The following is a 16,701-nucleotide window of genomic DNA, read 5'->3' as shown; positions in this document are numbered from 1 at the left end:
GCGGGGGCTTCTCATTGCGGTGGCTTCTCTTGTTGCGGAGCACGGGCTCTGGACACGTAGGCTTCAGTAGTTGTGGTCTGCGGGCTCTAGAGCGCAGGCTCAATAGTTGTGGCGCACGGGCTTAGGTGCTCCACGGCATGTGGGATCTTCCCAGATCAGGGCTCGAACCCTTGTCCCCTGCATTGGCAGGCGGATTCTTAACCACTACGCCACCAGGGAAATCCCAGTTTGCAGCTACTTTTGATTGGAAGAAAATGTATCAGTGTCAGGCTAGTTGTGAAGTTGAGTTGTTTAATGACAGGGTGATATTTTCATGTAATCCTTTACAGTCTCAATTTTAGAATGCTTATCTTAGTCCCAGTCCAAACTTGTTATCTAATATTGACTCTGAAGAGTACTTACTATCGTGTATACTTAAAGAAATGCTTCTCAGACTTGTTTTCGGAAGGCTCTTTAATAAAGAGTAGGAGGAACATGTAACTTTGGGGCATTTAGGAATGAAGCCTTTGAAGTCTCAAGTATTATGCGGTTTTATTTTCCTTATATCCCAATATATGTCTGTGTTCTCACCTGAAGTGTGTTAAAGTGCCACAGATTAGATTTGACACTAGGAGAGGACACGTCAGTCTGTTGGCTTAAATGGCATGAATTTAATCTAGTTTTTTCAGCATGATGTCGGCTAGTCTAATGTTCTTATAGTCAAGAAGATAGTCGACTAAATACCATTGTTTTGCAATGCTTAAATCCAAAGAGTTCTCTCAATTGTGTGAACTGTATTAGCAGACACACTGATACACTAGTTTACATATCGAGAGAAGCAGGCTAAAGAGCAAATGGAAAGGCCTCTCAGGTTGTTGGTGTCCTCAAATTAACACATTTGGGCACTGTATTTTAAAAATATGCATGTTTGAAAGGAGCAGGTGTCCAAAGTATGTGAATGAATAAGAGCATTGTCTATAATACTGAAACTGAAAGAGGGCTAGTATTCATTCAGTTCTTTCAACTTCAGAAAAAATCTAAATTTATATATTGCCTTACTAATAACTAACAAACACATTTGTAACTTTGTTCTAAATCCACAAAATCAGGAATAGTGAAGGTTGTCATAGGAGAAACTCGTGGTCAAGGCCCTTCCATTAACTTTTGGTTCTTTACCATCAAGCAAGTTAATATTACAGGTCATAAAGGCTACAAAAAAGAAACAACAACAAAATTTAATAATATTCTTTTTTAGTTTATCAGTGAAATAGTCAAATATTTCAGAAAATAAAAAATTGTTTAAAAAAATATATCTCCATGGTGACTTTGTTATTCTCAAAAATATGTTACCTATGTGAACAAAGACTTTTTTTTTTTTTTTTTTTGGCCTAAAGGAGTGAGCTGATTAGCATATTATGTGTCAATAAGACCTTGTTCCAAGTTTGGCATCTTCTTATTGCTTCTGCTTGCAACTTTTTACTCTTTGCTTTCTGGTGATCTAGTGCTTTTTCCATGTCCTAGGTGAAATATTTGGTTTTATGATTGCATCTCAAACATTGTTGCTGCTTAGGACTGAATTTGAAACTGATCCCTCTCCTGCTTTATCTTCCTTTTCCTGTGCTGTAACAAGAAATTCAGTGACTTCAAAAAACGTAGCTCGTGCTGCAATAAAAATTTGGTAGGAGTCAATGCATCTGAATTAATCACAAAAGGATATCTAACCTTAAAATGCTCTCCAAAGACTTTTCCCTATTTAAAAAGTGAGCCTTCAAAAATTAAGATTTTTATAGTATGCTTTTTGAGAAACCATCCAAACTTTGGCAAACTATGCTTTAGGAACTGTTTATATTGTCTTAGTTCAGTTCGTGGTAATAGTTTTTGTTTAGCTATTTTTGAGAGTCTAGTACTTACTAATGAATTGTAAGCTGGTATCAGTTTTTTTTCTTTTGGTAAGATGTGTATTTTAAAACCATTTAAATCCCATTTCTCTAATGAGATGTGTGTCTAAGGAGTAAGCCTTCAGATTTCAAGTTTTCTCATTAGCTGCCATAATGGTATCTCCCTGACAGCCCACTTTCCTGGAATTACATTAGAAAAGTCAGTCATGAGGATTTGGGTGAATAGCCATGAAACTAACCTTCACAGAGCCATGAACAGTATCAGGACCAGTGGTTTTTATCTCAAATTAGATTTCTACTTTTCTTCAGAGCACATACAGAGGTTAAAGCGAATGAAATTGCTGAGAGTTCTTCCACATTTACAGACTTAGTGAGTAGTCCTAACCCTCCTGTGGTGCTGGAAATAAGACTAGTTTTATGCTATGTTTTCAAGTTAGCAGTCTTCAAGTTTTAATAAGCGAGAAATGGTTTCATTTTAAAAGATACATAGGGAAGAAAGGCTTGTAGTTTGAGCTAAATGGGAGAAGAAAGCCATTTTCATATGTGTGTGTGTGTGTGTGTGTGTGTATACATATATATACATATATATGTATACACACACACACACACACACACACACACATATATACATGATGTATAGATTTTCCAGTGGTTACTGAGGAGGGTCATACATAGTGTTGGCTGCCTCTCAATATTCACAGTCATTTAGCACAAGCAGTGAAGTTGAGAGTACTGGTTTAAAAAGTAGAGAATTCTGAATGATGCCATTAAATGTAAATACATCAACTTAACATCTTAGAATTTTCTTGAAAACCTTGCCAAAACAATAATGCACATTCTCCTAAAAGAAGGATAAGAGAATGCCAACAGCTCTTCCTGGCGCTGGCTAAATGAGACCTACTGTTACTCTGAGAGAGACTGTCTCAGAGAAAAGCAGGCCCGGAGTCGCTTCCTTCAGAGGGAAACCGGGCAGGTGCCCCCAGAAGGCCCTGAAGGACCAGGACAAAACTGAGAGCACCTATGCTTTCCAGGATGAAGCAGGCAGGACATCTCCCACATTTCCTTTGCCTCTGTGCCAGGGCTTCTGCTTGCTCTGTAAGTAAAGTTGTCAGGGAAGCAGCAAACAGAGACATTCTAGATAACTAATTCTAGGATTCTAGATAACTAATTCCCTAAAGCACTGGTCCTCACCTGGGCCGGTTTTGCCCTTGTGGCACTTGGCAGTGTCTGAAGGCATTCTTGATTGTCACAGCTGGGAGGGGACTATTGGCATCTAGGGGGTAGAGGACAGAGATGCTGCTCAATATCCCTCTGTGCACAAAACAGCCCCACCACAAAGAATTATCCAGCTCCTAAATGGTAACAGTGAAGGTTGAAAAGTCCTGCCCGAGGCATAGGGCCAGTTGGTGGAGTGGAATTTTAAGCATTGCTGTGGATGCAATATCAGCTGAGCACTGGAACATTAAAGAAGTATGTGTGTTCACAAAAATAAACTCACAATGGATTAGAGACCTAAATGTAAGACCGGAGTAATGGAAATAAAAATAAACAAATGGGACCTAATGAAACTTAAAAGCTTTTGCAAAGCAAAGGAAACTACAATCAAGATGAAAAGAAAACCCTCAGAATGGGAGAAAATATTTGCAAACGAATCAACGGACAAAGGATTAATCTCCAAAATATATAAACAGCTTGCAACTCAATATTAAAAAAACAACCCAATCCAGAAATGGGCAGGAGACCTAAATAGACATTTCTCCAAAGAGGACCTACAGATGGCCAAGAAGCACATGAAAAGTTGCTCAACATCACTAATTATTAGAGAAATGCAAATCAAACGACAACGAGGTATCACCTCACATCAGAATGGGCATCATCAGAAAATCTACAAACAACAAATGCTGGAGAGGGTGTGGAGAAAAGGGAACACTCTTGCACTGTTGGTGGGAATGTAAATTGATACAGCCACTATGGAGAACAGTATGGAGGTTCCCTAAAAAACTAAAAATAGAACTACTATATGACCCAGCAATTCCACTACTGGGCATATACCCAGAGAAAACCATAATTCAAAAAGACACCATGCACCTCAATGTTCACTGCAGCACTATTTACAATAGGCAGGTCATGGAAGCAACCTAAATGCCCATCAACAGATGAATGGATAAAGAAGATATGGTACATATCTTCTGACAATGGACTATTACTCAGCCATAAAAAGGAACGAAATTGAGTCATTTGTAGAGACGTGGATGGATCTAGAGACTCATACAGAGTGAAGTAAGTCAGAAAGAGAAAAACAAATATCGTATATTAACGCATATATGTGGAACCTAGAAAAATGGTACAGATGAACCAGTTTGCAGGGCAGAAATAGAGACACAGAGGTAGAAAACAAATGTATGGACACCAAGGAGGGAAAGCGGTTGGGGGGGTGGTGGTGGTGGTGGGATGAATGAGGAGATTGGGATTGACATATATACACTAATAAAAAATATATATAATAGATAAATAACTAATAAGTATAAAATAACTAATAAGAACCTGCTGTATAAAAAATAAATAAAATTCAAAAATTCAAAAAAAAAGTATGTGTGTTCAGAACATACAATACCCAGAATGACGCTGATGTAAACTGTGGGCTTTAAGTGATATGACATATCGGCGTAGGTTCATCATTTGTAACAAATGTCCACACTCTGGGTATGCTGATCCTGAGGGAGGCTGTGCATCTGTGCGGGGGGACAGGGGGCATATGGGTAAACACTCTGTACCTTACTCTCAATTTTGCTATGAACTTTAAACTGCTCTAAAAAATTGTCTTAAAAAAAAGGAAAAGGGGCTTCCCTGGTGGCGCAGTGGTTGAGAGCCCGCCTGCCGATTCAGGGGACACGGGTTCGTGCCCCAGTCCGGGAAGATCCCACATGCCGCGGAGCGGCTGGGCCCGTGAGCCATGGCCGCTGAGCCTGCGCATCCGGAGCCTGTGCTCCGCAGCGGGAGAGGCCACAACAGTGAGAGGCCCGCGTACCGCAAAAAAAAATAAATAAATAAATAAGAAAAAGTACGTGCGTTGTTTATAAAAATGTGTTAGTAAAGTTGAATTCTCATAGTCTTATGTAAAAAAAATTATTTTCTTAATCTCTTTAGGATTTTTACTATAAACAACTTTTGAAATGTACAAATTGAAATTCATTTAGATTTTTTTTTTTTTAATTTCACACTACAAAAGCCAGCATCCAGAGGAAGTCTGATCGCAAATCTGTGACAAAAAGAACTGTTCACATTTTGAGTGTCTGGTAATGTTTACAGTCAAGTTAACTGCACTTAAATGACAGAATTAGGAAGGACCCTAGGTATTAATCCCCTCATTTTATAGGGCAGAGTCAACAATGTCCAGGGGGAAAGCTGGTCTATTAAAAAAAAAAAAAAAAAAGTCTAGTTCTCAGCTCTTAGGAAAAAGGGTGATGGTGCTAGTTTTACTTGTTGCACTGGAGCTATCCTAAGGCTGTGCTCAGGAAGATATACAATAGCTTTGATCTGGGAGATTAAACTTGAAAAGTAAATTTTTTGCTATAACACCTCAAGGTGACACAAAATCAGTATGAGAGGCATGGTATAAATCTGCAGAGCAATGGTGTTTAGACTGGTGCAGTGGAAATTCAAGCAAAACAGGATGAGGAAAAGGGCCAGGGAATGAAGATGGCCCATGGATTAACAGGAGTCCCAAGCAAGGACCCTGAGTCGACAAGTTAGGAAGCTGAGTTCTGAGGACTTTTAAAGAGTGAAGACCCATCAAACTCCAAATGACAACTGGCCATGCCCACAGGATTTCTAGGTGATTTTGAACAGCCAGGCATTCATTAAAGAGAAATGATCCAGCTATTTGTATTTGATCTGATCCCCACATTCAGGAAAACCACAGATCAAACCTCTATTTGATTTGTTTTACATACATTACCTCCTCGTCTTCACCACATCCTATGTCAAACTGTTCCCATCTTACAGGAAGGAATGACATTCTGAAGCCTTCCTTCCTGCCTTATGTGATACTTTCCACCCAGTGCTCCAGCTGTTCCCTCACCTTGGAGATAAGTTGGCACCTTCAGATGCCCAAGGTGCACACCAGGCCTGACTAAGCACAAGCTCTCTGTTGATTGGATTCTCCTTGGGTCACAGGAGAAAATGATCCCCAACCCTCATGAATTTGCTCAGGATAAAAAGAGATAATACCCAGAAGAGGCTTTGAACTCTTAGAACAGTGCCTTGACAATTCAAGTTGAATTATTGTATCATGTGACCGGCTAGTGGAGCTCAGGTCAGAGTTTAGCCTGGGCATCAAGGGCACAGCACTGAATCTCTCCTGGCTCCAGTGCCCCAGTTAGTCTGGCAGACAGTGGGAGAATCTTGCCCGTGGTACCAGGGACCACCCTCGTCTGCCCTCAGTCACAGCCACAGGAGCCCGTTTCTTCCCCATCTGACTTTTCCATAGCCCCTAAACTGCAGCACTAAGGCTGCACTGGACCCAAGCCCAGACACCCAAAAAGTCCCAGATGCGAGGACTCCAACTGTGCAGCTCGGCCTGCTTGGCCAGCTGGGGGAGCCCGCAGGGAGACGGGCTGGGGCTCCGGCACTTCGGGAGAGGTTGAAAGCAAATTTGATTCTGGGTTCAAGTCATTTTATAGCATGGTCCTGGAAGTACAGGTAAATTTCACAATAGGGGGCAAAGTCCAGAATAAAAAGAACATAGCTAAAAATTAGGGAAAGTCTCCCTGAGTAGCCAAAGCCCTACATACTTGTCCAAATGTCGCCGGGTCTTATTCTGACTTAGTCTTCCCTTGGCCTTGTCCCTCGTCTGTCAGATCTATATGTTCTCTTTCTGAGGTTTCCAGCCCCTACGGCCCTGCCCTTGCCCAGGAGCATCCCCAGACCTCAGCCTGGCCTCACCCAGTAGTTGACCTCAAGCCCTGCAGGAGCCCTCTGTCGGGTGCTGCCACTGTTCCACTCGGTGATTTTTTAAATTTCAAAAAAGAATAGGGGTTTGGAAAGCTTTACTAATGAGACAGCCAAACATAACAGAATGAGGGGTGAAACACAGAGCCCTCCATGCTTGGTTTGGGAAGGACTAGAGGAATCAAAACCTAACTGAGATCATCACCTGGAGGTCAGAAGAGGGCCATTGGCACTGAATTATAACATGCTTATTAACTCCTTAAAATGGCAGGATTTTTGTTAGTGACCTAGAACCCTAAGGGGGGCTGCATTCTAGTAAACATTTAGCCTTTATCTAAACTTGGACATCAAAGACCAGTTCGGATGTCCTGATTTAATCTGAATAGAAATTGGGACAAGGCCTAGAGTGACTATCCACAGAGAAACAATTTAAACCAAGGCTAACACAGTTAAGATCCCAGAGGGCCTTTAACAGGTACTTGAATAATTACCTAAAGAAAAAGATGCCAAATGCAAAGCATTCTTGTCTATTCACAGAGGTATCTTCTAGTCAACATTTTGTTGACCAAATTATTTGCTCAAAAAAGATACTACAAACCTTTAAATTTGGCCCTTCCTTTGTTCAAACTGGCTCTCCTCAATTCTAAATTATTATGTTCACCCCCAAAGCTATAGAATTTATAACCCTTATCTCAAAAATGAGTTTTTCTTAAGAAAAAAACATGATGTTGTAACTTGGATCAGTTCAAGCTGCCTCAGATTTCAACAGGTAAGTACATCTGGGCTGAGCAGGTGGGCTTTGTCCCTCATACTGGTGGATACTTTTTCCCTCCCAATCAAACATTTTTGACTGCTTTACATAGTGAGCTTATTCATTATTCTGCAGCTTACAAAGAGGGGCTTGAAGAACCACTGACTCAGGTGGGCAGGCTGCCAGAGCTGGAGGGTCCTCAAACAGTACTGGGTCCAAGATCCCCACTGTCCAGACACAGTGGGAAATCAGGGCCTCTTCTTGGGGATGAATCCAGATGGTTTCTTCATTCAGAGAAGAAAGAATGAGTAGAACCTGTTTGCTTCTAGACTGTAAAGTGTATGACCTCAAAAGGCAAAATACACCTTTCAGTGACGGTTGTACTATAGTCACTTCTGCATTTCTGGTGTTTTGTAAAGACAAAACAAAACCAAAAAACCTAAACTTAGACAGACAAGACATCACAAAGACCAGTTATGGAAAGCAGATGTTTACAAATACAGTCATATATTCTGTCTGCCCATCATTTAGGAGATGGAAAGAGGTCAAGTACAACCTACCTTAAGCACATGCCAACTATGTAATTACAGAGCGGCTAAATGATTATGCATATTACAAAATCGTTCTTCAGAGCATTTCTCTACATAGCATTGTCGCGTCACATTTAAAATATAACTCATTTACAAAAGTTTAATTTATATACAACTTCAGGAAATATGCACTCGGGTGAAATGAGGGGAGAGGAAAAATGGAAGAAGGAAGAAAGTCACAGCCGCATTCCATGCTTGTCTGTTTGGGGTTGTCGAGTTCCCAAATAGTAGTTATAAGGTAAGACTGGAGGAAGCATGTGTGCTGACAATAATCACAGTGACATTTAAAAAAAAAATAATTATTCTTAACCTGCCTCCCAAGATGAATTTTGTACAATGGTAGGAAAAACTTCCCAGACACAGAGACTAGCATGAGGCTATAATATATGAAATATATGAAATCTGAGACTAGCATGAGGCTATATTATATGAAATATATGAAATCTGAGACGAGCATGAGGCTATAATATATGAAATCTGGGACATATAGGAAACAAGGGATACCGTACATCCATGGATATAATATAAGGATACGCCACCTTGGACAGAGGATATTCATTTGGACACGGGCTGGAATTTTTCTCTTATAACATTGTTTCTATTAAAGCAGATCTTTGTTGCAAGAGAAAATGCGGCAACAGACAGACATCTGCCAGGTTCAAAAGATCAAGAAACGATATGGTCTACACACGCCCAGTACCCTTGGCTTAAGGCACTGGGGTTGAGGGGGCAGAAAGAGCCCCTGCGGGTTGGCTCAGGGCTGGCATGGGGGCGTCCCTGAGGGAGGCCCTTCAGATTCCCCACCATCCACTTGTCTTCCAGGGCAGAGATAAGTCAGGCAGAGGCTGAGACTGGCATTACCAGTTTGCGTTTTGTAAACGGCTAAGCGATAGAAGCAGGTAACACATAAATATCGGGGCTTCGAGAGCACATCATAACCCATTTAATGAGGTTCACTTTCCCCTGACTATACTATAAAAAAGCACCAGGGGAGAGGGGGAGGGAAAAGTGTACGAGAAGACGAGGAGGAGGACGAGGAAGAGACTGGGGTCGGGGCAGGAGGGAGAGAGGGAAGAGAAGATGAACACCTTTCAGACGGCGCTTATTCCCAGGGAATTACATCGTGGCAACTCAGAGGAGTCTGTGCGTGGGAACGGCCATAACAACTCTGCTCACCTTGAGGGACGGCAAGAGAGGTCTTGAGAACACTTTGGTCTCCAGCGTTTGGGGCCTGTTTGCCGGCTTGGCCGCTGTGAGAATGCGCTGTGGGGTTTTCACGGGAGGTCTCGGCTCCCTGGCTTTGTATCTGGCTTTGTAGGTCTGCACTCGTTGTTTCTGCACAAGCTGCAGGGTGGCGAGATAGCGAACACTGTTGTGGTGGGGAGGGCACACCAGGTGTTTTTCAGGCAGGAGAGACCAGGGCAGGCAGCAGGGCTCGGGCCCGGCCAGCAGGGATGTCCGGACCACCGGGGTGGGGACAGGCTGCGTTTCCTTCCCCTTGTGGTGCTTGGCCAGCTCAGTGGGCCTCTTTTCACCTGTCCCGTCGACTGTTTTCACTCCGTATGCACAAGCCACTCGCTCATCCTTCGCCACGCTCGGCCCCTTCTCTTCCAGCTGCAAGAAAAAGTTCTGACTCTTCTTACCCGGCACATCCAAGCCATTTGGGGGTGAAGCCTTCAGGGCAGGTAGAACTAAAAGGGCCTTGGAAGTCAAGGAGTCTGCTACGGAGGCACTGCCGTCAGCGCCTCCGCTGGGGCTTCCGGGGTCGTTGCCCCTCACAGCCTCGGGAGTGGCCCAGTCTTCCAGGCACCCAATAAACTCTTTTATTTGCAGACTTTTTTTCTCTCCCTGACTGTAAGTGGGAAGGCAGATCCTGTTAACTTCCCGGTAGGCAGTGGTGGGGCCTGGCGGGGGGCCCGGAGTCTGGGAGAGGCTGCCTCCATCCTTCTCCGGCCCTGCCTCAACCGGAGCTGAAGCCGCCGACTCCAACTTCCCCGCCTCCGACTGAAGCCTGGCCTCCAGGCTCCCTTGGGAGAGGCTGACACAGAGTAAACAGCTGCTGGCACTTTCTCCCATCTTCGCCTTTTTAAGCTTCTTCCTGGGCCAGATGCAGGCAGTTGGAGAAATCCTTTCCCAGCCTCGGACCTGCAAATAAAACAGCGTGTTACCCTCGGCTGAGCTGCCTAGACTCCAGTTGCCCCTACTTTGGCCCCATTCCCAGTTTGGCTGTCCTATTTAAATCAATATTTCTCTAAAAATTGACTTCAATGTTTTAGTTTTAATTTTTCATGCCTAGTTTAGCCTCATACTAAGCAATAGTACTTGTAACAGTATTTTTAAAGACGAAAATACGAAGCGATAGTATCTATAAATGGCCACATTGATGTGCTGACTCTACATTTTTTTAGATGTGCATTAAAGTAAATTCAGAATTTTTAAAATAAAATCAAAACTGTTTGTTCTTGTTTCCCCTGCCAGGCTTTCTTGTAATGCAGGCTCTGTTTACCACACCCGGGAGACGGCTGCTCGGAGAGGCTGAAGGAAAGGCAGAGGAGCGGAGGCAGATGCGGGGTCAGCAGGGCCCGGGCACACCCATGCCCGCGGCCACACCCGGAGTCCCCTGGCTGACCCTGCCACAGAGGTCACAGGTAAACAGAGCTGTTAGATAAAAATACAAGACCACATTCGGGATATACTTACACAAATTAGGTTTACCGAAAGTCAAGTTCAAACTGGGTGCCTTGTGTTTTCATTTGCTAAATCTGGCAACCTTATATGTTAAAAAAAAAAAAGCAAAAATAGCTCCCACAATTTTACTATGTTCCAGGCACTGAGCTGAGGCTTTCTTGGTATTCGTTCATTTAATCCTCACAGGAGTGCTACAATTTAGGTATTCTGATATCCAGGTTTCAGAGGAGGAAACTGAGGCTCAAAATATCCTTACAGCCAACAAGTGCTGGCACATTCAGGAGGTCTGTGCGTCCCCAAGCAGAGGACAAGGAGAGCCTGTGAGGAGCAGCATTGTCTCCCGGGCCTGAAGATGGGGCCAGCCTCTGGTCCTCCTGCACAAAAACATCCCTTTCCCATCATCCCCTTCTCACCCTCCAGACCCTCTCACCTCACATGGTCAGCTTCCCAAATTCCTGTTAGAAATTCGTGTCAAGAAGCACCCCTTTTTATTTTTTTATTTTTTAAAGGGAACTTTATTTTTATTTATTTATGGCTGCGTTGGGTCTTCTTTCTGCGCGGGCTTTCTTTAGTTGCAGCGAGCGGGGGCTACTCTTCATTGCGGTGGGTGGGTTTCTCATTGCGATGGATTCTCTTGTTGCGGAGCACAGGCTCTAGGCACGCGGGCTTCAGTAGTTGTGGCACGAGGGCTCAGTAGTTGTGGCTCATAGGGTCTAGAGCGCAGGCTCAGTAGCGCAGGCTCAGTAGTTGTGGCGCACAGGCTTAGTTGCTCCGTGGCAGGTGGGATCTTCCCAGATCAGGGCTCAAACCTGTGTCCCCTGCATTGGCAGGCGGATTCTTAACCACTGGGCCACCAGGGAAGCCTGCAGCATCACTTTTTTAAAAAGTCTAGTAAGTGCTATTGGAGTCCGATACTTTCTTATTCCACAGGCCTAGCTCTTCCCAAAGCCGTGCTGCTGAAGCCTTGAATATGTTCTCATAAAAAAAAAAAAAAAAACATTTTCTTTAGCATAGTGAAGTCCCAGTTCTTGGACGGCTACAAGGCCGCTCTCCAGCACTGCACGCTGAGTCAGCCTGAGCACATCTTCCCCAGCTTCCCCCTCCCTCTGCCTCTGTTCCGGGAACCCCGTCCCGTCACGTGCTGCAGGGTCGGCACTGCATCTTCAAGAGGACCATGCTGCTTGCCTCACACCTCACCCTGGCTCCCCAGGTGGTTTTCCAGCTTTTACAGAAAAGCAAGGGTCCCAGCCCATTTGCTAACAGGTCCTCAGGCTGACAGCCTCTCTCCAGATGGTGGCTTTGGTGGAGTGAGGCAAGTCGCTTGGTCCCCACCTCCAGCCAGGCAAGGGGATTTGTCTCCAGGCTGTGTGTGTGGAAAAGGCCAACTCTGGCTTAACGGGATGTTGAGTGAGGGGAGCCTAAAATGTGGAGCAACCCCTGAGCTTTTGTCTTTCTGAATCTATTAAACAGGCCCAACTGAGTCAGCGGAAGGCTCCCCAGTTGCCTGACCCTAAGAGTCACCTGAGCTGCTTTTCAAAATCCAGAGTCCCAAGGCCCACCCCAACCTACTAAGCCAGTACTCAGGGGAGGGGCTTGGGAAGGGTCAGGGAATTCCCGGGAAGGTAGATTTTAAAAAGCACCCCAGGGACTTCCCAGGTGGTGCACTGGTTAAGAATCCTCCTACCAATGCAGGGGACATGGGTTTGATCCCTGGTTCGGGAAGATCCCACATGCCGCGAAGCAGCTAAGCCCATGCGCCACAACTACTGAGCCTGTGTGCCACAACTACTGAAGTCCGCGTGCCTAGAGCCTACGCTGCGCAACAAGAGAAGCCACCGCGGTGAGAATCCCGCAGTGAAGAGTAGCCCCCGCTCGCCGCAACTAGAGAAAGCCCACGTGCAGCAACGAAGACCCAACACAGCCAAAAATAAATTAATTAAAAAATAAAATAAATATATCTTTTTTAAAAAATAAATAAATACAATAAAAAGCACCCCACATGGGAGTTCCCTGGCAGTTCAGTGGTTAGGACTCGGCGCTTACACTGCAGAGGCCCCGGGTTCAATCCCTGGTCCAGAAACCAAGATCCAGCAAGCTGCAAGGCACGGCCAAAAAAAAAAAAAAAAAAAGGCACCCCACATGAGCCTTGGGTCGAGGCTGATACAGAGGATCTACATCTCCGGGGTATTCAGATGGCCTGGCAGGGGATCCAAGTCCCAGGGCAGGGGGCAATGACACCTTGCCTTTTTGGTCCTTACAGGTGAGGTGTCACAGGTAAGCTAGGTGTTTCCAAAAAGGTCTGGATGTCTGCCAGGACTTCGAGCCCAGCTGCAGTGCAAGGTGACTGTGCCTCCTTCCTGACTGAGTGTCCACAGAGCCGCCAAGTGGTGTGGGCGTCCACAGGCTGCCACGGGGAGAAACAGCAGGGTAGTGATAGGAAAAGCTCCTGCACTGGGTCAGCCCGGGTCAACATTGTGCAGCCCTGAGGCATCCCATCCTCTGCCTCCTGTGAGGTCCCTTGGCTCTGCGAGCATAAGAAACTCTCACGAATTGCTACCAGCAAAGTGTACTCTGTCCTCCTCTAAATGCTGGCCCAGGGGTCCCTGGCACCAACACAGAAAGGGTCAGGGGGCCATGAGCCAGTGCAGGAAGCCAGCCTTTGCAGGGGGCGGGGACAGACCTCAGTCAACCCTCCTGAGCCAAGGCTGTCTGAGAGGTGGGGTAGGGCTGGGTGGGCAGGGGTCGGGGGCTGGGCAGAGAGAGCAAAGAGTAGCAGGCAGCAGGCAGGAGGAAATGGCCACACCAGACAGAGTGTGAACAGCAAACGTACTCTCAGCAAGGGGAACGGGGCAATTTTTCCAATTAAAAGAAAATTATTTTCCTACAGCCCTTGGATGTATACTTCAAAGTAATTACCTTGAATAGTAAACTGAACCTTCTAACTTCTAAGCTTAGAAAGTTTTCCACGCTTAAATAGAACTCTCTACCACCTTGACTTACCTGATCTGGGGCGGGTGTATGGCAGGTCATATACGCTTAACGAGGTGTGGTGGTGGGGGGCGTACAGTAGAGAGAGCACCAGAGGAGGCTCCGAAGACACATTCTTGCAACTGTCAAGTGGACTTGGGTAGAGTCACTCTGCCTTATTTTGGCCTCAGTTTCCATATTTATAAAATAAACCAATTAGATCAAGGTTTCTCAACATTGGCACTACCAACATTGGGGGCTTTTTATGGGTTGCGTGTTTGTGTACCCTCCCCCGGCAAATTCCTATGTTGAAACCCTAATCCCCAGTGTGATGGTATTTGGAGGTGGGTGTTTGGGAGGTATTAGGGTTGGATGAGGTCAAGATGGCAGGGCCCTCATGATGGGATTAGTGCCCTTATAAGAAAAGGAGGGGACTTCCCTGGCAGCCCAGTGGTTAAGACCCCACACTTCCACTGCAGGGGCAAGGGCTCGATCCCTGGTTGGGGAACTAAAGATCCTGCATCCCGCATGCTGCATGGCACAGCCAAACAATAATAAAATAAACTGAAATAGGGCTCTCACCAAGAACCCGACCATGCTGGCACCCTGACCTCGGACTGAGAAATAAATGTCTGTTGCTTAAGCTACCCAGTCTATGGTATTCTATTACAGCAGCCCAAGCTAAGACAAGGCTGGATCATTTCTTTTTTCTTTTTTTTGGCTTCGTGGCATGTGGGATCTTAGTTCCCCCACCAAGGATCGAACATGTACCCCCTGCAATAGAAGGAGAGTCTTTTTTTTTTTTTTTTAAGTTTTCTACATACAACAACTTTCTTTTATTAATTAATTTATTTATTTATTTATTTTTGCTGTGTTGGGTCTTCGTTTCTGTGCGAGGACTATCTCTAGTTGTGGCAAGTGGGGGCCACTCTTCATTGCGGTGCGCGGGCCTCTCACTGTCGCGGCCTCTCTTGTTGCGGAGCACAGGCTCCAGACGCACAGGCTCAGTAGTTGTGGCTCACGGGCCTAGTTGCTCCGTGGCATGTGGGATCCTCCCAAACCAGGGCTCGAACCCGTGTGCCCTGCATTGGCAGGCAGATTCTCAACCACTGCGCCACCAGGGAAGCCCCGAAGGACAGAGTCTTAACCACTAGACCGCAGGGGAAGCCCCAAGGCTGGACCATTTATTGCAGTGGGAGCCACCCCGGGCATTGTAGGATGTGGAGCAGCACCCCTGGCCTCTACCCACTACATCCAGTAGCATCCACTCTCCCTCCCCACCAGTGTGACACTACCAAGTGAGAATCATTGGATTAGACCAAATTCCCTTACAGTTCTAAATTTAGAACTGTTTTTCTATTACTGATTCTAAGAATAGTTTAAGAATAAATCCACAGGGTTCTGAGTAGAACCACCAGGATAAAAATCTCAGGTCTCGGGCTTCCCTGGTGGCGCAGTGGTTGAGAGTCTGCCTGCCAATGCAGGGAACACGGGTTCGTGCCCCGGTCCGGGAAGATCCCACATGCCGCGGAGCGGCTAGGCCTGTGTGCCATGGCCGCTGAGCCTGCGCGCCCGGAGCCTGTGCTCCGCAGCAGGAGAGGCCACAGCAGTGAGAGGCCCGCATACCGCAAAAAAAAAAAAAAAAAAAAAAAAAAAAAAAAAAAATCTCAGGTCTCTTGGGGAATTAAGTAGCTTGGGTTAAGTTAAGTGGCTTGGGTTCTGGAGTCCAGAATAGCTGGGTTCAAGCCCTGCCTTGACCACTGCCTGGGTGATCTTTGACACATTTCACCTTTTGGGTGCTTTGGTATCCTTGTCCAAGAAGTGAGGCTGTCTCACACGATATTATGCTTCACATAATACCTGCCTCACAGAACTATTGAGAAGGTGAATGAATTGATGTATATAAAGCATTCAGTACTGTGCTTGCCAATAGTGAGTGGCCATAAATACTCAATAAAAGGTACAGCTATTATCATCATGAACATTCTACCTCTGTTCCAAAAGGTTTCTATATTTCATCATTTACACATTTTTTTTTGGCAATAGTAACTATTTTTGAAAATAGTAAAAGAAAAGGCTTGTGACAAAACACTGACATGCGAGAGACCTAACTCAAGAAAATACTCACTGCTTCTTCCCATCCAGTTCCAATGACAAACTCTTTGGCTTCTTCATCTTGTTCAAGTGTAATGTCACTGATATTGAGAAGACAACAAACATGATTCTTTTCACTTCTTTCATCTGGACAAGTATAGATTAATTCAGTTTCTTCTGTGCTTTGAATTTCATTATTTTCACTATTTTCTAATTCAGTCTCATTTTTCAGACTGAGATCCATTACTGTGATGGTTGCTGAAAGTCTTTAACATCTTCTTCCTGTGGTTTGAAATGCAAATTGAACCTAGCATTTAATTTTTTTTTTTTTAAAAAGCAATTCAACAACTCAGGTGAAATATCTTCAAGATACGTTCAGGAATAGACAGAAGAAATATTACAAAATCATCCTTTGCCAGCTATTGACATTGTAAAAGATAAGGCTAATTTTAAAGACTGATGGATTTAAAGACCAAAGTTGGAAGTGAAGAAAAGAGGGTAGAAAGATGTTACCACAGTCTCTGTCTCTCGTGATGGGGTACCAAGTGCCCCTACAGAGTAGGCATCCCTACCCTCCACTCCCAAAACATCCAAATGATACTGTGCTAATATGAAGAGAACCATCGTGCTATGTGTGACTGATGCATCCCAGCCACCTCCTCTGTCCTGTCCAGACAACCCTGGATGTCGGCTTGGGGATCCTTTGGCTTCTGAGGAAGCTGGTGGAGAATGTGGTCAAAGCTAAGTCAATTGGTTCACCCTCATCCACCCTATATGAAGGTGT

At 44.9% G+C, this 16,701-nt stretch overlaps 1 protein-coding gene across 1 annotated transcript; it reads right to left on the bottom strand.

The window, feature by feature from the left end:
* Positions 1 to 9,299: 9,299 nt before the first annotated feature.
* LOC307066652 (uncharacterized protein C16orf46) lies at positions 9,300 to 16,164 on the bottom strand (the record flags this gene model as incomplete). The annotated part of the gene is made up of 2 exons (XM_079723868.1): positions 15,952 to 16,164; positions 9,300 to 10,313 (listed from the first exon to the last, which is right to left on the bottom strand). The coding sequence occupies exons 1-2, from the start codon at positions 16,159 to 16,161 to the stop codon at positions 9,300 to 9,302; spliced, it is 1,224 nt and encodes a 407-aa protein (XP_079579994.1). The 5' UTR covers positions 16,162 to 16,164.
* Between the last annotated feature and the right edge of the window lie 537 nt (positions 16,165 to 16,701).

This window comes from Hyperoodon ampullatus (assembly GCF_949752795.1).
Source record: "Hyperoodon ampullatus genome assembly, chromosome: 18".
NCBI lineage: Eukaryota > Metazoa > Chordata > Mammalia > Artiodactyla > Ziphiidae > Hyperoodon > Hyperoodon ampullatus.
The sequence above is the reverse complement of the archived record's forward strand: the minus strand, read 5'-3'. Positions and strand labels throughout refer to the sequence as shown.